This window comes from Bison bison, unplaced genomic scaffold (genome assembly GCF_000754665.1).
Source record: "Bison bison bison isolate TAMUID 2011002044 unplaced genomic scaffold, Bison_UMD1.0 scf7180017864314, whole genome shotgun sequence".
Lineage (NCBI taxonomy): Eukaryota > Metazoa > Chordata > Mammalia > Artiodactyla > Bovidae > Bison > Bison bison.
The window spans coordinates 2821267-2840092 of NW_011494886.1; the positions used below are offsets into that span (position 1 = coordinate 2821267).

At 47.9% G+C, this 18826-nt stretch overlaps 1 protein-coding gene across 1 annotated transcript in view; it reads left to right on the forward strand.

The window, feature by feature from the left end:
* Positions 1–18826, forward strand: part of BOC (BOC cell adhesion associated, oncogene regulated) — a 76793-nt gene that overhangs the window by 35891 nt on the left and 22076 nt on the right. Inside the window, exons 3-4 of the mRNA XM_010852769.1 lie at positions 3352–3533; positions 4210–4488. Of these exons, the coding sequence (XP_010851071.1) occupies positions 3437–3533; positions 4210–4488 (376 nt within the window). The 5' untranslated portion in view covers positions 3352–3436. The remainder of the gene's footprint in view (positions 1–3351; positions 3534–4209; positions 4489–18826) is intronic.

Consider the following 18826-nt stretch of genomic DNA (forward strand, 5'->3'; position numbering starts at 1 on the left):
TCACCCAACTTTGAAATTCTACCTTGTTCATTTCACAGTGGGACAAAGTTGCACTGCAATTAGGTACTCCAGTTAAGCCTCACTTGCCTTTTTTTATCATTAAAAAAAAAGTTCTCAGAAATCTATATTTTTGCAACTATTTTTCTAAACCAAGCCCTCTAGGTCACTTGGTCCAGGAAGTAGCTCAGTTTCCCCAGCTGCTGAATAAGACACATCATAGGCTGGGGGACCCCTCCACCTCCATACTGTTGTCAGAGTTTCTTTGACACGAAGGAGACCCCACGGGTCCTCTTTGGGCTCATTGAGGGGTACCTGTTTACAACCCTGTCATGGGGATTCATGAGTTAACTCCTTTCTCCCTCTTTGGACACCTGCTTCCTCAATCTCCTCCCTCCCCAGCTACATTCTTTCCTCCTTGTTGCTTTTAAAAGCAGGATGGTGTGGCTGGCACCAGTATTGGGGTCTGTTTCCATTTTGAACCTTATAAATCAGGCAGGGTGCAAAAGTAACAGGAATTGTTTGGCTGGTCCTCGTTAAGCAGGAGGGGGTCTAGGCTGAATTTCCTCAGTAAAACCTCTGTCAACTTTACAACCCAAACACCTCCATGGCCACCATGCACTAGGGTAAGAAACAGCCGTCCTCTCCTCCTCTGTCGGCTTGTCTTCTTCCTGCCCTTTATTACTTTGTCTTCATTCTGCCTCCCTGCTACCTTCTTCCTTCCATTCCTCCTTTCTTTCTTGGAGCATGGAAAGAGCAGGTCATGAGCAAGCAAGTTCCCTAAAATCCTGTAACTGGTCACTCATGCCATATTCTAGATAAATATGTTATTTCATTAAGGGAAAGTAGAAAATTAAAACTAGGATCTGGGTGATTAAAACTAGTATCTGGACACCAAAGGCTTGCTTTTTGGTTTTTGTGTGTAACTGTATTAATGAACTTTTCCTTAAACAGGGATTCAGAAATCTGAAAATTAAAATTTTACACTGTTAAAATTCCTCATTGCTCTGCCTCATCCTGTTCAGAGTCAGTTCATTAAGCACCCACTGGGTGCAGAAAGCTGGTAGGAAAAAAACATGAAAAGGCTACTATTGTGGTTAAAAGCACAGAACTTTGGAATGAGCCCAACCTGGTTTCATTCCAGGCCTACAGTTATACGACCTTGGGCTAGTTACTTACCCTCTGGAACTCAATTTCCTTGCCTATAAAATGGGGATAATGGTCCCCATCTTATAGAGTGATTCTGAAGATTAAAAGCATACCTCATGAAAAGAGCTTAGCCAGGTACCTATAGTGGTAACAGGCATGCCTTCCCCAGTCATGCTCGCATCCTTAGCAGCTTTCCTTCATTTCACTGTTCTAATAGCATGGATCTATTGGATTGTCTGAAAAAGAGCAGAAACTCTATCTACACCTAGAAGAAAAATACTTGTCAGGAAAAGTTTAACATTTTCTTTCAAACCTCTTTTAGAAAATGTTCCTGTCCTTTTCCAGAACAGTGGAGGAGACTTGGGCGGTCCTCTGATGTCAAGGATACGAGGCAAAGGGAAGGATTAAAACTCAAGGGGAAAGGCCTCTTTCCTAGAAAACATTGCAAACCCCAGTGTAGAGCTGGGTTCAAGATCTGGTTTGGAGGGGTGCTTGTTGGGCAGAGCTATGTAGCCCTGTTCACTCAGCAGCCAGGTGACAAGCTGAAGAGCCAGAGGAATGTGAAGAAGGGAAAGGTTTAGGCAGATCTTAAGTACTTCCTAGCACAGAGCAAGAGCCTCAAGCCCACCCTTCAGCCCATGTGTGAGGAGCCATGGGGGTTGAGAGGCCCAAGACGAGCTCTGACACCAGCCCATGCAGGTAGCCAGAACTCGAGAGACTGCAGAGCTGACACAGCTCTCAGTTGGGCAGCTTAACCCCTCTCTGAGTTTTCATGGTTGACTGTAAGTTTTGGAAAGAGTTGCTGGTTAGATAACTGGTCCAAAAGAGTTAGCACTTTAAATCTAAGTCACCCTCCTGGAAATAATTATGAAAACTGCCACGTGTGCGTGCTTCAGGAAGATGCATCCACTGCCTAGGTCATTGTGACGCTGCCTCCGGGGACCTGAAACTCTGAAGTCTCCCTGCCTGATAGGAGGTTGGCACACCTGCCACGTTGGTCTCATGCTCTTTATAGAGCAGTGAAAAGCACAGACACAAGACCGTGATTTAGGCTGTGACAGAAGTGTGCACACATTTGCCTCTGTGATTTTGATGAATCCTTTAAACACCGTAGCCTAAATGAGGCATGAAAAGTAATATTGTGGAAGAGGAGAAGGAATTAAAATTCTCAGCAGGCAAGAAGAGAGTGGCTGATAGCTGAGATCTGTCATCCAGTGGCTGGAGGAGCAGTGCAATCTGGACCCCAGAGACATGTTCTGGGTGGAGATGCAACACAGTGTCAGGAGTACAGACTTTGTAGAGATGGAGAACACTAGAATTTCAGCACCAGGGGCAGAGAGAAGAACAGGGGCTTTGGATGATATGTGATTTTTTTTTTTTTTTTTTTGGTCTGTGTTTGTGTCTGGGGGTACAGAGGTTACAGACAAGCTGAGGAGGGTTGGTTGGTTCCAGGAATCAAAGAATGTTAACAGAGATGTTGGTGATGAGCTGGTATGTGTTGAAATACATCTTTCATGAGCCTTGGAGACTTTAGGGATGTTACTTACTGGTCATAGTAGTCGTATCAGTCGCTCAGTCATGCTAACTCTTTGTAGTCCCATGGACTGTAGCCACAGTTTTCTTCTGTCCATGGGATTTTCCAGGCAAGAATATTGGAATGGGTTGTCATGTCCTTCTCCAGGGGATCTTCCCAGATCAGGGAAGGCATCGGCAGGTGGATTCTTTACCACTGCACCACCTGGGGGTGTTAGTAATATCACCTAAATGAGGGATGCAGGTTTCATTCATTATACCTGTGACAGCGCTACGCACAGTGGTCCGTATTAGTGGCATGGCATGCCACGTGGCTTTGGACACCTGGGCTCCTCAAAAACATGGTGAAAACATCTGCCTCCTTTCCAGCATCATTGCTAAACATTCACTGTCCCCAGCATGGGACATGGCTGCAGGTCTCAGCCTCTCCATCTGCTGGGCTCTCCTGTCCTTGTGGCTATGGATACCCTGGGCAAGGCTCTGCCATTCTTACCATGACATCACCTTCCAGCTCAGAGGAGCAACTTAAAAGCAGCTTATTTTAGATAAGAAATGGAATGTTGTGTTCCTTGGTCTTCCAGCAGTCCAGCCAGGTCCCCTCTTTGGATGTCACCGCCATGGGAGTGTCCCAGGCATTCTCACCATGGCCCTTTCTCTCTCTCTTTCTCACAGCAGAGCGTGGCAGGGGGTTGTAGTACCTCTTTGAGTGACTCTGGTGGCTTCTGGGACATTGGCTTTGGACGCTTTGTGACGCAGCATGCCTCGTGGGATGATGGCGATGCAGAGAGGAAAGCAGCCCGAGGTCACACTCGCCTGCCTCCTCTTGGCTGCGGCGGGCTGCTTCGCGGACCTGAGTGAGTGTTTTCCTTGATTTCTCTGAGGCCCCCTGGGAGGAGCACTTTGCCCCTAGTGTCAGAGAGAATCATTTGACAAGGACCCTCTAAAAACGCCTTCTTCCTCCTGGATTTCTTCCCACTGACCTTCGGGGACATGTTCAATAATATGAGAAATGAGCTCAATTACATCATATTGGTTGTTACTTTGCTGTTTTAATCATTTCAAACATATGCTAGGGAAGAATAAGAGTAATAACTGAACTGCCTTTATTGAGCACTTACTATATGGGGTTACAGCAGGCAGTTTATATGCATTGTGTGTAAGCTTCCCAGCAATGCTGTGAGCAATATTATTAGTCCCATTTTACAGATGAGGAACTGAGACTCCAAAAGGCTAAAGTCACCTGGCTCAGAAGCGGTGGCAGTGGGATCCAGATGCAGGTCTTATTCAAGTTCAAAGCTTGAGCTCTTGTCATCCCACCATACTGCCGCTCCAGTCTACCTTCTGGGAACCAGGCCAGGTTGGGGACTGGACCTAAGGTCAGCAGAGTTTCTTCAGAGAAGGGTCAACCCCTCTCTGGATGGCTCAGCTCTGAAAGGCTGCCTGGGAGCTGTGCTTCTGAGCACGTTGTGCTCTCGATTTCTTGGTGGGGGGGGGTGTCAGTTCATCACTGCATCCCTGTTCTTCCTCCAGATGAGGTTCCTCAGGTCACTGTCCAGCCTTCTTCCACTGTCCAGAAGCTTGGAGGAACCGTGATCCTGGGCTGCGTGGTGGAGCCCCCCTGGATGAACACCACCTGGCGCCTGAACGGGAGGGAGCTGAACGGCTCGGACGACAGCCTGGGCATCCTCATCACCCGCGGGACCCTTGTCGTCACTGCCCTCAACAACCACACCGTGGGCCGGTACCAGTGTGTGGCCCGGATGCCTGCAGGGGCCGTGGCCAGCGTGCCAGCCACCGTGACACTAGCCAGTGAGTCGCGCTCCTCCGCCCACCTCCTTCTCTTTCTCTGTTCCCCATCCCAATCAACACCCACCCTAACTGTTAGCCCTATCCTAAAAGGGGCCTTACCAGCTGACCTTTCTGATCAGACAGTGGTGGCCGCCCAGTTATCTCCAGTGTCTGGGGGACCTTTGTGCTCTCTGGCTAGGGGCCATACCAGGAGTGAGTGTCTTTCCCGAAGGAGCTTGACGTGGTTGACCTGTTTCTGTGGGCCCCAGAGCTGGGCCATGCCATGCCTTTCTGCTTGGTCACTCTGTGGTCTTAGATGGGGTGGTGCCAGCTCTTTGCTGCCTGCACCCCACCGCCCTCCCCTGCCCACTCCATCCTCACAGCAGTTGCAGGCAGAGCGTGTACAGGGCTACGCATGGTCTGAACAGATACTGCGCATTTCCTCTTGGCCTCCTGCGTCTCTGAGGGGCAGGCCTATTCCAAATGCCTGGAATAGAAACTAGAACATGATGGAAAGGCAACTATGTGATAAAGAGGGAGAGAGGAAGAGATGAGGAGACAGTTCGTCCAGAGAGGATGCCAGGAGAAGTCTGCTTACCACTCTTACAGTAGTTACGACTTGGATATACTATTGTGCCCAAGCTTAGTGCACACAGTACCTGATTTGCCATGGGAAATGAAACTTGGCCGATTAGAACTCCCGAAGCTACAGAGCAGCCCTGGCACCTGTTCTTATATGCTGAGTCCATGGCCAGGAAACATTTAGCCCTTGAACAATGCAGGGTTAGGGTTGCTGACCCTCTAGACAGCTGAGACTCTGCATAGAACTCATAGGGGTCCTCTGCATCTGAGGTCCAACCAACCTCTGGTCATGCGGTACTGTAGTATTTATTATGGGAAGAGACCCATGGCCAAGTGGACCCATGCAGTTCAAACCCTTGCTGTTGAAGGGCCAACAGTATTAAGAATTACTTCCCCTTACCTGCTGGCCCAGTCGGTAAAGAGTCTGCCTGAATGCTGGAGACCCTGGTTAGATCCCTGGGCCAGGAAGATCCTCTGGAGAAGGAAATGGCAACCTACTCCAGTATTATTGCTTGGAGAATCCCATGGACAGAGGAGCCTGGGGGCTACAATCCATGGGGTCACAAAGAGTCGGAAACGACTGAATGACTAACACTTTCACTTTCTCTGCTGGCTGAAGTGTAGGGAACGGGGAACCTTGTTGAGAGTTTAATGGTGTTTGGACTTACTCTTCGAGGTCTCTGTCCCCTCAGCAGTGCCCCTTGTCCCAGACACCCTGCCTTCATATCACCATCATCGTCTCCCTTGTTGTAGTTCTGGGAGGTTGGGGTCCTTATGTTATGGGTCATATCAGAGGCAGGAAACTTATAAAATGCTCCTGAAAGTCAGCTGGGCTCCCTGAAGTGTGAGGCGTGAGTCCTGGGAGGAGAGTGGTGAGAGCTGGGAAAGTAGAAAAGCAGCGGGGGAAAAGGCCCTTCATTGCCCTGGTTTCCAGATGCCTCTGGCCTTCAGTCTGTGGGAGAACAGATAATAAGACAGAGGCTGCCACAGAGTGCCTGTTTTCTTGGGAAGCAGTCTAGCAGCCCTGCCCTCTGCTCCGAGGACGCGGGGAGGAAGGCAGGGGGTCCCCAGCTACCCTCCTGGGGGCAAGGCCAAGGGGGAGCTGCATCTTAGAGCCCCCACACCGTGGGAGCCACTTTTCCTTAGTGGCTGCAGCAGAACTCACTGACCCTCAGCGCCACACCTCTAGACAGCAGGCTTAGAGTTCAAGTTACAGTCAGGGATCAGTGAGGGAGGCAGGCCCTGGGCCCCCAGCTGTGCTGGTGGGTTAGGGGAGGATGCTTCATTCAGGTGAGAAGGTGGGGAGGGATCATCTTGTCATAGCAAGAGGGGCTGAGGTCAGAGCTATGCTTCTTACCATCATACTTCTCTTGTATAATTTTTTAATGATAATTAAAATGACACATAGAAAGTTTAGAATATACAGAAAATGTCTCCTCACCATCCTCGCAGAGCCACCATCGTCATTTTAAAACATACCCTTCTAGCCTGCATCTGTACCCGTATTTTTACAGCACTGAAGATAGTTACTATCTTTAGTGTCTCCCCTTTGACATTGTAGGACAAGCATTTTCCATTGGCCGTATGATCATATTTACATTTTTTGTTGAGTATAAAGTGTATCCAGTAAAGTACACAAAGTGCACTAATCTCAAGTGAACACTTTGATGTGTTTTTTGCATGTACATTCTGTGTAACCACCTCGCCAGCAGGCTCCTAGTTCATCTGTCTTCTATCACCCACCAGAGCAGAAGCACAGTTGTGCATGGCCCTGGGACATCCCAGAGTGACTCCACTCTAAGGTACTGCACCCTTCTCCTAGTGCTGAGCGAGTAAGTCCCTGCCAGTTGTTCATCTTTACAAGTAAGAGGTGCTTTTTAGCAATGTTTGTGTCTTTGAAGGGAGCCACTGCTCCTCTAGGAGGTTTGGTACCCTGCAGATAGTCAGCCCTTGTCTGTGAAGATCCAGGAGACTCTGTAACTTGGCCCACTCAGGAGCTAGGCTACACCTTTCACTGTTTGGAGGAAGGGAGAGCTGGAGAAGAGAAGATTTATTTTGGAGCACTTCTTCTACTTCAAGGTGAATCTGTGTGAGGAGAAACAATTTATAGCCTTTATTTTTAAAAAATTCCTGGCCCCTCTTTCTCTGGTGCTTGAAGGGATCTGCAGTTGGCAGTGAGGACAAAGGGAAGGGTTTGGTTGCAACCCAAGGAGGCACAGTGAGAGAAGAGGGGGCTTGTGCAGAAGCCGAGGCGAGTCTTGTTTGAAAGCCAAGAGCTATTGGTGTGTCACTTAGACATGAATCAGAAGGGAAATGTTTGGGCCTGACCAGAAGATGGATGGAGAAGTGCTGGAAATGGAGAGCAGGCCCGCAGGGTCTGTATCCTGGGACAGAGGGAGTTGGTGGACTGGAACTACAGCCTCCCAGACTTGGAGGAGGCAGTGACGGGGTGGCGGGAAGGTGGGAGAAAGGGGTGCTGTCTTTGGGTTAATGCCACGGGGGATTTGGCCCAGACTCAGCAGCTAGATTAAGTTTCCGAAAGCACATTCCTGAGCAGAATGGGGGCTGTGTTTTGCCAGTTGGCTGGTGTGCTAGGGAGGCTGAGCCGGAGAAGGGATTACAGGCGGCACGGTCTGCATTCAGAGGTGAGGCTGGGCAGCAGCGTGCTGGCGCGCACACACGCACGCATGCACACCCGCAGTTGGTGTTTTCAGGCTTCCTTCTGCTCCTCTCCGCCGGCCTCTCCTGTGTGCATTCAAACAGTTATCCTCAGACAGAGCACGTGCTGTTTGACCTCCCTGGCAGGACGCTGCCTCCTGTGTCTTAGTGAACTCCCAGAGATCATTGGGGGCTTCCTATGATGGGGGCTAGAACCTGGCTTGAGGATCCAGGGATGTGGAGGAGGCTGCCAACAGAGCTTTCCTGGTCCAGACCACTTTCACTCTGATGCCAGGGGGTGTACTTGAACTCCACCCCTGCCTGGTGGCATCAGGTAAAATGGAACACATGAAGCCTCGGTGGTGCACGCCCACCCTCTCCTCTGAGTGGTCCTGCCCACATGGAGACCTGCTGTCCTTCCTGTTCTCCTCTATGGAGAAGTATTTTTTCCTGTTTCACTTAAGCTTTCCTTGTGGTGAATCTCTCTTGTTGCTAATGCTTCACTTCAGACCATCTTGTCTAATTCTTTTGAAATGTTTTTACTTTGATCTCCTTTCTTCTTCTTGCCTGTCTTTTCATAAGCTTGATACCCAGAGGGCAACCATTCCACATGGCTCTGAGGGTCCCACTCTACGCACCTGAACCAAAAGCAGACGTCGCCCACGGACACCTCATTCCTTGTTCTGGCCCCCCGACGGCCTTAGCGTCATTCTCCACACAGCATAGCAAGTAAACATGACCAGTTCAGAGCCACATGCCATAGGAAAGCTGTTTCCTGTCCCTTACCATGTCCAGTTATCTACCATTCAGATAAACTCCTACTTTCACTTTTTATCTTCTTCCCTATCTTTTAAATTAATTCTTCTAGCTATCCTATCATCCCCAGATCCTACTGGTACTTGGAAATAGGCAGTAACTGAGTGGATATTCTCTATCTGGGAAGATACATAATTGTCTCTATGACTTGACACTGGCTAATGTGAAGTCTTAAGGTGGTGCTAGTTTAGTTGTGAGCAGATCCATAACCCCTCCGTAAGGTCTTTAAGCCCTAGGGCCGGTCAGAGAGTGATCTTTCTTTGGTATCAGAGATCAGAGGCAAGGCAGCGGACAGAAGAGGTAGGAGTTCCCCTTCGGCAGCTGTCTCCATGACTCTGTGCCTTTGAGGAAAGGTCAGAAGGAGACAGGGGCCCTTTGTTACCATAATTTAACCCAGGAGTGAAATGAAGAGCCAAACTGGTGTAATGGAAAAAACATGAAACTTAAACCGAGGATCTTTTAAGTTTTAACTCTGCCACTGAAGAGTTCATGTAGCTTTGGACAAATCCCTTCATCTCTCGGATGGTCACAACTGTGAAATGAGCTCAGTACTGATTACATCATCTGTCTCATGGTTTTGTTTTTTAGAGACTCAAATGAGAGAATATATGATAGTACTATTTTGAAGCCGGCTTTATTCACTCACCCATATGGTCAACACATATTTGTGGAGCATCCTCTTGGAGGGGGCTCTGGGGCCCGAGCTCTGTGCTGGCCAGCTCCGTTCTGGGAGCAGCCCTTAGGATGACACAGTCCAGGGGGTCAAAGCTTCCATCTCAGCCAGAGCCAAGAGAGAGGACTGGCTTATCAGGGGCAGAGGACAAACCCGTTTCCTGTGAATTTCGTAGCTCTCTCTCCACACATGTTCTCCAGCCCAGCTCCCCCCCCCCCTGCCACTCTGAGAGCAGCCCACAGTGTCCTGCGTGTATTTTGTCTCTGTGGCCCAAAGAGGTGTCCGTTTATGCCTTTGTTGGTTCACTGATGCATGTAATTGCAACCAGGCAGCATGGGCAGGCTGGGCCAACCCTGGCCCTTGGTGTGGTTAAGTTCCGCACACAGAAGCCATGTCTCTTCTTTCTCAGCTCCCTAAACTCTGAGTCCCATCAAACACTTCCTTAAGGTCTTCTATGCTGCGACCCTGAATTAGAACAGGCCACTAAGGCCAGTTGTTGAAATTTTCTTAAAACATTTCTAGCTTCCTTTATCCTTGTTTTTAGTCAGGGTTCTCTAGAGAAGCAGAATCAATCACTATACACACACACACACATATAGACACACACATGTAATTTTAAGGCTTCCCTCATGGCTCAGATGGTAAAGAATCTGCCTGCAATGTAGGAGACCTGGGTTCCATCCCCAGGTTGGGAAGATATGCTGAAGAAGGGAATGGCAACCCACTCCAGTATTCTTGCCTGGAGAATCCCCATGGACAGAGGAACCTGGCAGGCTACAGTCCATGAGGTCACAAAGAGTCAGACATGACTGAGTGACTAAGCATACATGTAATTTTATGGAGAACATATATATAATTATACACACACTCACATGTATGGGGAGAGAAATAGAGAAAGGAAAAAATAAAGAAAAAGATTTATTTCAGAGGATTGGCCCACATGATTATGGAGGCTGGAAAGTCCAAAATCACTGGGCGAGCCAGCAGGCTGGAGATTCATGCAATCCACTAGGGAACCAGGAAACCAAACATTCTCTAGCCCTGAGTTCAATAGCTTGATGTTTTGCAGGTTGGTGTCCTGAGAAGTAGGGAGTGTTTAGAATTTACAACAGCGCAGTAAGACCTGCTCTGGGCTATTGAGGATCTCTCAGTCTGATGGAGAAGATGGACTGCAGTTCCTGTTAGCCACAAAACAAGTCAGTCAGAGCCATGAGTTGCCTGAGGGACATAAAAAGATTTTAATGGGAATTCAGGGGAAGAGTCATTCATTTCCATTTCAGGGAATTGAGGAGGACTCAAGGTTGAGCCTTGAAGAATGTGTGTGGGACAACCTTTATCTCCAGTGTTTTGAGTCCTCTCATCTTTCTCAGGCCTTCAACTAAGTTCAGCTCTCTACATTGTGTGCTTAGACCTAAGCCCAGTGCTGTTTCTGGGACGGTGCAGATATTTCACAGTGAGTGCAGTCAGATTCTGAAATCAGGATGGGGTAACAGTCACCGGGTGGCTGTATTTCCCTAGGAGAGGAAGGGGTCTGCAGCTGAAAGCTGGGTCTGAAGCTACCCGCCAGACTGAGCGTGAGTCTGCCTCCTTTGCTGGGGGAGCTCTAGACAGCTCCACATGGGGGTGTAGTTGGAAAAGGAGAACTAACTTGAGCTTGAAATGCAGCTGTTTTATGCCCATACATGCTGTGTGCTTTACTTTGCCAGTTGGACAAGAATGAAAGATACTGACTGCTAAGTCGCTTCAGTCACGTCCAACTCTTTGTGACCCACTGAAACATAGCTTAAATGCCAAAGGTACTGAGCAACTTGAGTACCTAAATAGGAGATGACCTATTTAGGAATACCTTACAGCTTTAGGTCAGAGTCACAGTAACTCTTTTCTGCTTTCTACTAGTACAGGCAGAAATTCACACCTCACAGGAGTCTCCCCTGGTATTCATCTTCAAAGGGCATGGGCAATACTAGTCCCATTGGTCTGGGACAAGCGCTCAGGCAAATGTGTGGTGTAAGCTCAGGGCATCATGGCAGCAACTTTCTGCCCCACACAGCCAGGGTTCTAGTTCTCTATTTAGCAACAGTCAATATTTACCACACACACAGACACACAAAGACTCAAAAATTCCATGGTGCGTCTTCTACCAAGGACGTGCTTAGAATTCCCCATTTGTCTCCTCAACCTATCCTTGGCACACTCAGCCGCAGGCTTTAATAAAATCCTAGGTCCATTTTCTAAGCTAAGAGAAAAGGGAAGGACCACACAGTGATTTAAGCAGGTACAACTATAGATTCAATGAGCCAGAACAGACTTGGAGAAGCCTTTTGCCCAGGAAGATGAGGGAAGTGTTGATTAGTTTGCTTGAAATCCCTGGAACTCTAAAGAACATGATGTATGATGGTTCCTTTAAAATGAAAACGAATCAAGAGAGAAAATGAGTTCCTTTGCTCCCCTTTTTTGTGTGTATGTGTCTAAGAGTTTAGGGATTTCCACTCTGATCTTGTTTGTAGACTTTCAACCATTTTTTGGAATCTAGTATTAGTCCCAGGAACTATAGAACAGTGAGTCTGTCTTGCAAATGGGACAAAATGCTTAAATAAAACACTGTCACTTAACAGTGAAGAAAAAAACAGTTAAGCAAAAGGGGGGAAAACTTACTGAGGTAGAAACAGCATGTTTTTTTTTTTTTTTCTGTAGGAAAATTGTGCTTAATTTTTAGTGATGGTGCTCCTTTTTTACTTAAAAACATTTGAAGGAATCATAGAGTAAGACTCAGGCTACAGGGTGACACTTCAGCACACCTCTCAGCCCTGCCTCCTCCTCTAGACGCAGCAAATCTGCCATTTCCTTGGCTCATCTCTCACTTTCCCTGGGTGCTCTGTCTGCCTGTAACAACTTCCTTTTCATTCCCATTCCCATAGAATTCCCACCTCCCTTAGGTTAATAAGTGCAAGTTGCTCAGTTGTGTCTGACTCTTTGTGACCCCATGGACTATATGGTCCATGGAATTCTCCAGGCCAGAATACTGGAGTGGGTAGCTTTTCCCTTCTCCAGGGGATCTTCCCAACCCAGGTCTTCCTCATTGCAGGCGGATTCTTTACCAGCTGAGCCACAAGGGAAGCCCTGGTGGCTCAGACAGTAAAGCGTCTGCCTACAATGCAGGAGACCTGGGTTCAATCCCTGTGTGGGGAAGATCTCCTGGAGAAGGAAATGGCAACCCACTCCAGTACTCTTGCCTGGAAAATCTCACGGATGGAGGAGCCTGGTAGGCTACAGTCCATGGGGGCACAAAGAGTCAGACACAACTGAGCAACTTCACTTTGGGTTAATTCCTTCCTTCTTGGTGATCAACCTTCAACTGTCTTCTCCTCTAGGAATCTTTTGTTGACCCTCCTTGACTCCCCAGGTCTGGAGTGGGGTCCCCTCTTCCGAGCTCCCTGCCATCCTGTGTTCACTTCTCTAGGCCTCTCCAGCCACCGTCTCTTTGCCCTTCACCTCTGTGATCACCACACCGCGGCACATGCTTGGCCTTCAGTGAATGTATAGGGAGAGGCAGGCTCCCAGATAAGATATGTTGAAGTCTAGAAGATCAAAAAGAGCATGCAGAAGGCAGACAAAGATTTCTTCACCCGACTGTGGTATAGTAGAAGTTTTGAGGAAGTAAATAAGAAAGGATGAAGCAACACTTGGGATGTAAACAAGCTGAAGATACAAATAAATTTAGGAAGGGTTTAGAAAAATTGATGGATGTCAGAAGCATAAAGCATAAAAGAAATTAAGGTATTGGTGGAAATTCTGCAACCTTTGAAGGCAGACGCCAGTGACTGTGGCTGCAGTCCTACCAGGCGCCTCATAGGATCTGTCAGAGAGGGTGGGCAGATGGCACGGGTAGTCACCACTGCTTTTAGGACTACACAGTTCCCGTGTGTGAGTGGAGGGTGGGGGCAGGGGGAACCACTGTGGACTCCACTGGCCTTAAGACACCGCCCCTACCCCTTCCACCTGGAATTCTGGTTTTTCAGGGACACACTGAAGGGCTCACGTCCATTGTTCCTCTGAACGCCTTGGCTTCGGTCTTCTCTCCTCTTTCTTCCTGTACAGGCCTCCAGCCAGCCAAACACTGTGCCAGGAACCAGTTCTGGCTCTGATGAGTCCAGACCACCGGGGTTCACATTAATTTTCCCATTGCTAAGTTTCTAGTTTATATTTGGTTGATCAGAGAAATATGTGTGATGTGGGTTGCTGGCAAGTAAATCTTTTTTTCCTTCTTCTCTCTCCCCCCGGTGTATTTTTTCAAACCATTTTATTCCTTCATGTAATCCAAAAGAAACTCCCTAGTTCTGCTAGCCAGCCCTACCTCACAGCAGCTCTGGAGTCAGATAAACGGGATGGTCTACAGACGTTGTCTCTGTTCATCTGGTTGCCAGACTCAGTGGAGAAACGACTCCCATCCTTGACTTATTTTCAAGGATTAATAGCATTTCTCGTACTCGTGTGTCTTTTTTAAAAAAATATTTTTAATTGGTTCAAGCCAAGAAATTCCTGAAGCATTAGGCCAGTTTACTGCAAATCATTGAATGACACTGCAAACTAGGTTCTTTCTATTTTCCTTCTCCTTCCTCTCACACTCCTCTTTTTATGCCCTGTCTCCTGTCGTGCCCACCTCCACTCTTGACTTTGATCTTCTGCCCTCTTCCCTGTGGCTCTTTCATCTCTTCTCCACCCAGAGCTTTTTCCTGCTACTCAAATCTGGGTGCACACCCCACCTTAATTCAAAAGAAAGAAACACACGATTTAACAACTAATGTGCTTGGCATCTGCAAAGGTGGTTTTTTTTTTTTTTTTTTTTTTTTTTCCCTCATAGGAACTGTTTTTATTTAAGTAAAAGAGAGCATGCTTTACTTTCATCAGAAAGTGTGTTTGCGAAATTTCATGTCGTGTTTCCATGGCTGTCAGGAGAGCGCTTTGGAGCCAAAATTATTCATGCAATTGAACAGGCAGAAAAAAAAATCCTAAAGAGAGCAAATGTATTTGTCCACTGTTCCAGCCTGCAAAAGAAGTGCTCACTCCACCAGCCCCCCTTCTAAATTGCCTGGAGATCGAGGTAACCTAATCTAGGCTGGCACACTGGTGAAGGTGGCAGGGACTACGCTTAGGGACGCTACTCTTGTGAACTGTTATAGCCAGCCTACGTGTTGCTTTGTCTTTTCAATTAAAGCCCCCCATGGTTAGGAACTATGTCTTTATCTTCTTGGTATCTTCTACAAATTCAGCCTGGCTGAGTGAATGAATAGTGAATATGAATAGTCTGGAGGGATGGCATTGTGCCAGATGCCAACTACAGAATATGCTGATTTTGCTCAGCTTTGTGGGCTCCCATTGGGTCTGACTTCAGTGGTCTATGTGCCAGGGGTACGGACTGGTGATAGGCTTAGTCACTCCCCAGAATGCGTGCCTCAGAGGCCTGCCCATCCCACAGTCAACCCTATTCACTCATCAAGAACAGGCAGTTCCATCTCTAAAGGCAGCACCATCAGGCTCCAGCCTCCACTCCACTTCTGCAGTCCATCACCATGGCTTTCCACTTGTAGAGAATTTTCTTTCAGAGGCTTGATCTGGGGGTTGTGCCAAGCCATGGCTCCTCAGGTGACTTGGAGACCAAGAGTTATGCTGTGATTCTCTCCCCATCCGTCAAGTAGTTCAGGGCAAAGAGCCCACCCAGGGAGGCAGGTGTGGGACCCTTCCCCTGCTCAGACCACCTCCAAGTCCATCCGTAGAGCAGTGAGCCGTACACTCTTAATTTTACTCACCTTGTACCTTTGCCACCTTTCAAAAGGTGCAGGGCCAGGCCACAGGGTCAGTGTGTCACTGGGCTACTCCATTAGGTGAAATCTTTCTACACTTTGTAACACTGCCTGTAGACGCAGGAAGCCATTACAGGGACAAGTTGAGCCCTGGAAGCAGGAGAGCTGGGAGATGGAACGATCAGTCAGCCCAAACTTGCTGATGGCCACGAGGCTGCCCAGCCACGCTGGCAGCACTGCCCAGTGAGCCTGATGTGGTGCCCCCGCAATCGGTGGATCGCATCCAAGCTTCAACAGATGAGTGCAGGCTTGTCCTGTGAGCCCTGAGAACAGGCAGGAGGGAAGGGCAAGACTGACCAGACACAAAAAATACCTGGATGGATTAAAAGCCAGAATGTTTGTAATCATTCAGCTGAACTGATGGAGATGGGGATGTTGGTAACTCTAGGCAGCCTCTATCTGAAGGCACTGTCTTACCTGACTTCTTTCTTAAGCAGAATTGCACTTTTAATTTGCACCCTAAGGGAGGATGCTTCCCTGATAGCTCTGCTGGTAAAGAATTCGCCTGTAACGCAGGAGACCCTGGTTTGATTCCTGGGTCATGATTTATCTGAGAGAAAGGAACAGCTACCCACTCCAGTATTCTAGTATTCTGGCCTGGAGAATTCCATGGACTGTGTAGCCCATGGGGTCACAAAGAGTCAGACACGACTGAATGACTTTCACTTTCAAGGGAGGACTCAGGGAGAAGAGGATCAAATGAGGAAACGCCTTGAAAGTAAAGGTTAGGTTTATTGATTACATGGGGGCATTTTGTGGAGGCACAAGGCACCATGTAATGGGGCATGGAGAGTATATAAGAACTGAAAGATGAGCCTACAATGAAGATCTAACAATTCTGTATTATGAGAATGTAAAAACAAACACTAAATATTGTGATATAATTCATAGATCTACTGAACCTTTTATTCATAAAGGAAAGATCAAGGCTAGAAGGTGGAGAGAAAGAGAAAGTAAGTCAAAAGGGGCTCAAGATAAAACTTGTCAATTTGTAGTTTCACGAATGAGCCTGATGGTGACAGCCACACTCACATGCCTCTAAAAGTTTTTATTTTCCTTCTTTTTCCCCCACGGGCAAGAAGGTAGGAGCCTGATGTATCCTGGGAATGTGAAGAGAAAAGTCAGAGCACATTCCATGATTGTATCCAAACAGATCCCTGTCACCTGTGTATCCAAAGCTCCTATGGAAGTGACTTATCAGAAGATAAAATGTTCCATTAAGAAATTGAGTGCTTAGAAGGCAGGGAACTGGGCAGGGTTCTATATGGAGCCTAAGATATTCGACTTTCTCAGAAAGCACAAAGTTCTGGGACTAATAAAGAAGGTCTGTAAACTCAAGAGATGGCCCCAAAGACCAGGGCTTCTGACCTGTTGAGAACTGAGGGACAAGAGTGGGCCTCACGGCATTTGATTAGTGCAGACAAGTTAATAAAATAGCTGGAAGAATACACAGAGAGGATGCAAAAGAAGGGTCTGAGGGAAGGTAAGAGGATTAAAGCTGCAAAAACATTCCTCTAATGGATTTCTCAAACACACCAGCCAACAGGCAAGGGCAGGTGTCCTGTCAAACCATTTCCCCCATGAAACCTGATCCATCATTCTGCAAGGAGACTGGAGGCCTGCTAACCCCATTTGTAACTGAAGGGCCTGCCCCTTATTCCCAGGGAAGTGCTCTGAGCAGCGCAGGGACTCGCCAGGAAACTGGCTTTGCAGACAAAGGGGCCTGGGAACAGGCTGGTTTCCTTCATATGCAGCCAACTAGATCTCTCTGCATCTGCCTCTCATCTGGTGGCTGATTAAGCTGTTATTGATCATGAAGCCTCTGCCCCTCCCTGGCCTCCTTCCTGCCCAAAAAATACTAGAAAAGGGGGTGCTCTGAGTTTCAGATCGCTCATCACTTCATTACTCTGCCTTTGATCCCTTAGTGAAACTCAACTTTTGCTCCACCAGCCAAATTGGGAGCATTTGTCTAGTGAAGCAACAGCTAAAGCTTAAGCTCAGGGTGTGGGGTGGGGGGAGGACAGGGCCCGGGACCCAGCTGCTGCTTGCTTGTTTTGAAGCCAGTAGGCTTGCCTGCCAGTCGGCCCTTGTGGGGAGCTAGAAACCCAGCTGGGGTGTCCTGGGTCCTGCCTGCCTGGGCTGTTGTGCACATGTTGGCATCAGAACAGAAGGGCTGCCCGGCTGACCAGTGCCCAGCTTGTGCCTCCCTCAGTGCACAGCCCACTGTCTCCAACCCAGCAGTGAATCCTTGGAGTGCGCAGAAGGCCCCCAGAGGGGCCTGGGGTGTGTAGCATTTTCCAGTCTTGAGTCAGTGAGGTGTGTACATGGAGGAGAGTGTGCTCTGTGCACAGATAAGTTCTCAGTTACAGGGGGCAGGAGCCCGGGGCTAAGCTGGAAATGGCATTCTGATGCCAGACTCCTTTCAGTTACTCACATCTTTCTTGCAAAATGCTTTGTTAGGCTTAAGTATATTCTTGCTTGAGGCAGATTTTCTTGGAATGAAGTAAAGGAAGAGGGTGAAACAAAAACTCAAAAACTCTTGGTGGAGTAGTTTTAGATTTATTAGAGCGTGCAAGAGACATGCTTCTCTGTGACTGAGGAATTTTCCAGATGCCCCTGGGCTCACATGCTCACAGCTCTCTCTGTGGGGAGTCTCCTGACTTGGCAGGCACCTGTGCTGAGGAGGATTAAGGCTTTTGCATTGCTGAGGTACTTTGCTTATGAAAAGCAGGTAGTAACATCCAGCTAGAACTCCCTGAGCACAGGCTGTCCACCCTTTCCCACAGTCCACCATCCTCCTCGCTGAGAGAAAATGCATCCGCTCTCTTGGCTGAGAGGTTCAGCCAGGACTAAGCTATGGATTTTGGGGGGCCCAGTGCAATGTGAAAATATGAGGTCCCTTGGTCAAATGTTATTTAAAATTTCAAGGCAGTGATAGAGCATTAAACCAAGTGTTGGCCTCTTCCAAGTGAGGGGCCAGGCACAGCTGCACAGGTTGCATGCTGACAAAGCTGGCCTTGGGCACCGTCTTCCAAACTGTTCATTCAACAAGGACTCAGTGAACGTGGTGCCTCCTGAAGACTGTGCAGTGGGGCTTGGAGCTGGGGCACGGAGTCCAAAATTGATAGTTTGCCCACTAGGAATTTGCAATTTAGTTAGGATTGGATATCATCAACACAGCTTCCCTCATAGCTCAGTTGGTAAAGAATCTGCCTGCAGTGCAGGGGACCCGAGTTCAATTCCTGGGTCGGGAAGATCCCCTGGAGAAGGAAATGGCAACCCACTCCAATATTCTGTCCATGGAGAATCCCATAGACAGAGGAGCCTAGCAGGCTACAGTCCATGGGGTCGCATGAGTCAGACATGACTTAAGACACTAAACCACCATCACCAACATAAAATTAAATAATCATGAGATGATTCCTTAAAAACCCAGAAGGCTCCACACCCACCCAAAGGAAGGGATCCACGAGAGATCTCACCTTGACCCACAGGAACCGCTTGTGTTCAGCCTGGAAAGTGAAATGGGTCTATAGAGATGAACTACGCATTCTGTCATTTTTACCACACTACTTGGTGAATAGCATGTATTTCTTCTAGTGTTATTTTCATTTCAGTTATCGTATTCAACTCTGGTTGTGCTTTATACTTTCTTATTCTTTGTTAAAAAGCATCTTGTAACTTCTCATCCATTCTTTCCTCAAGTTCTTGGATCATCTTTAGAGTCATTGCTCTGAACTCTTTCTTGGTAGATTGCCTGTCTCCACGT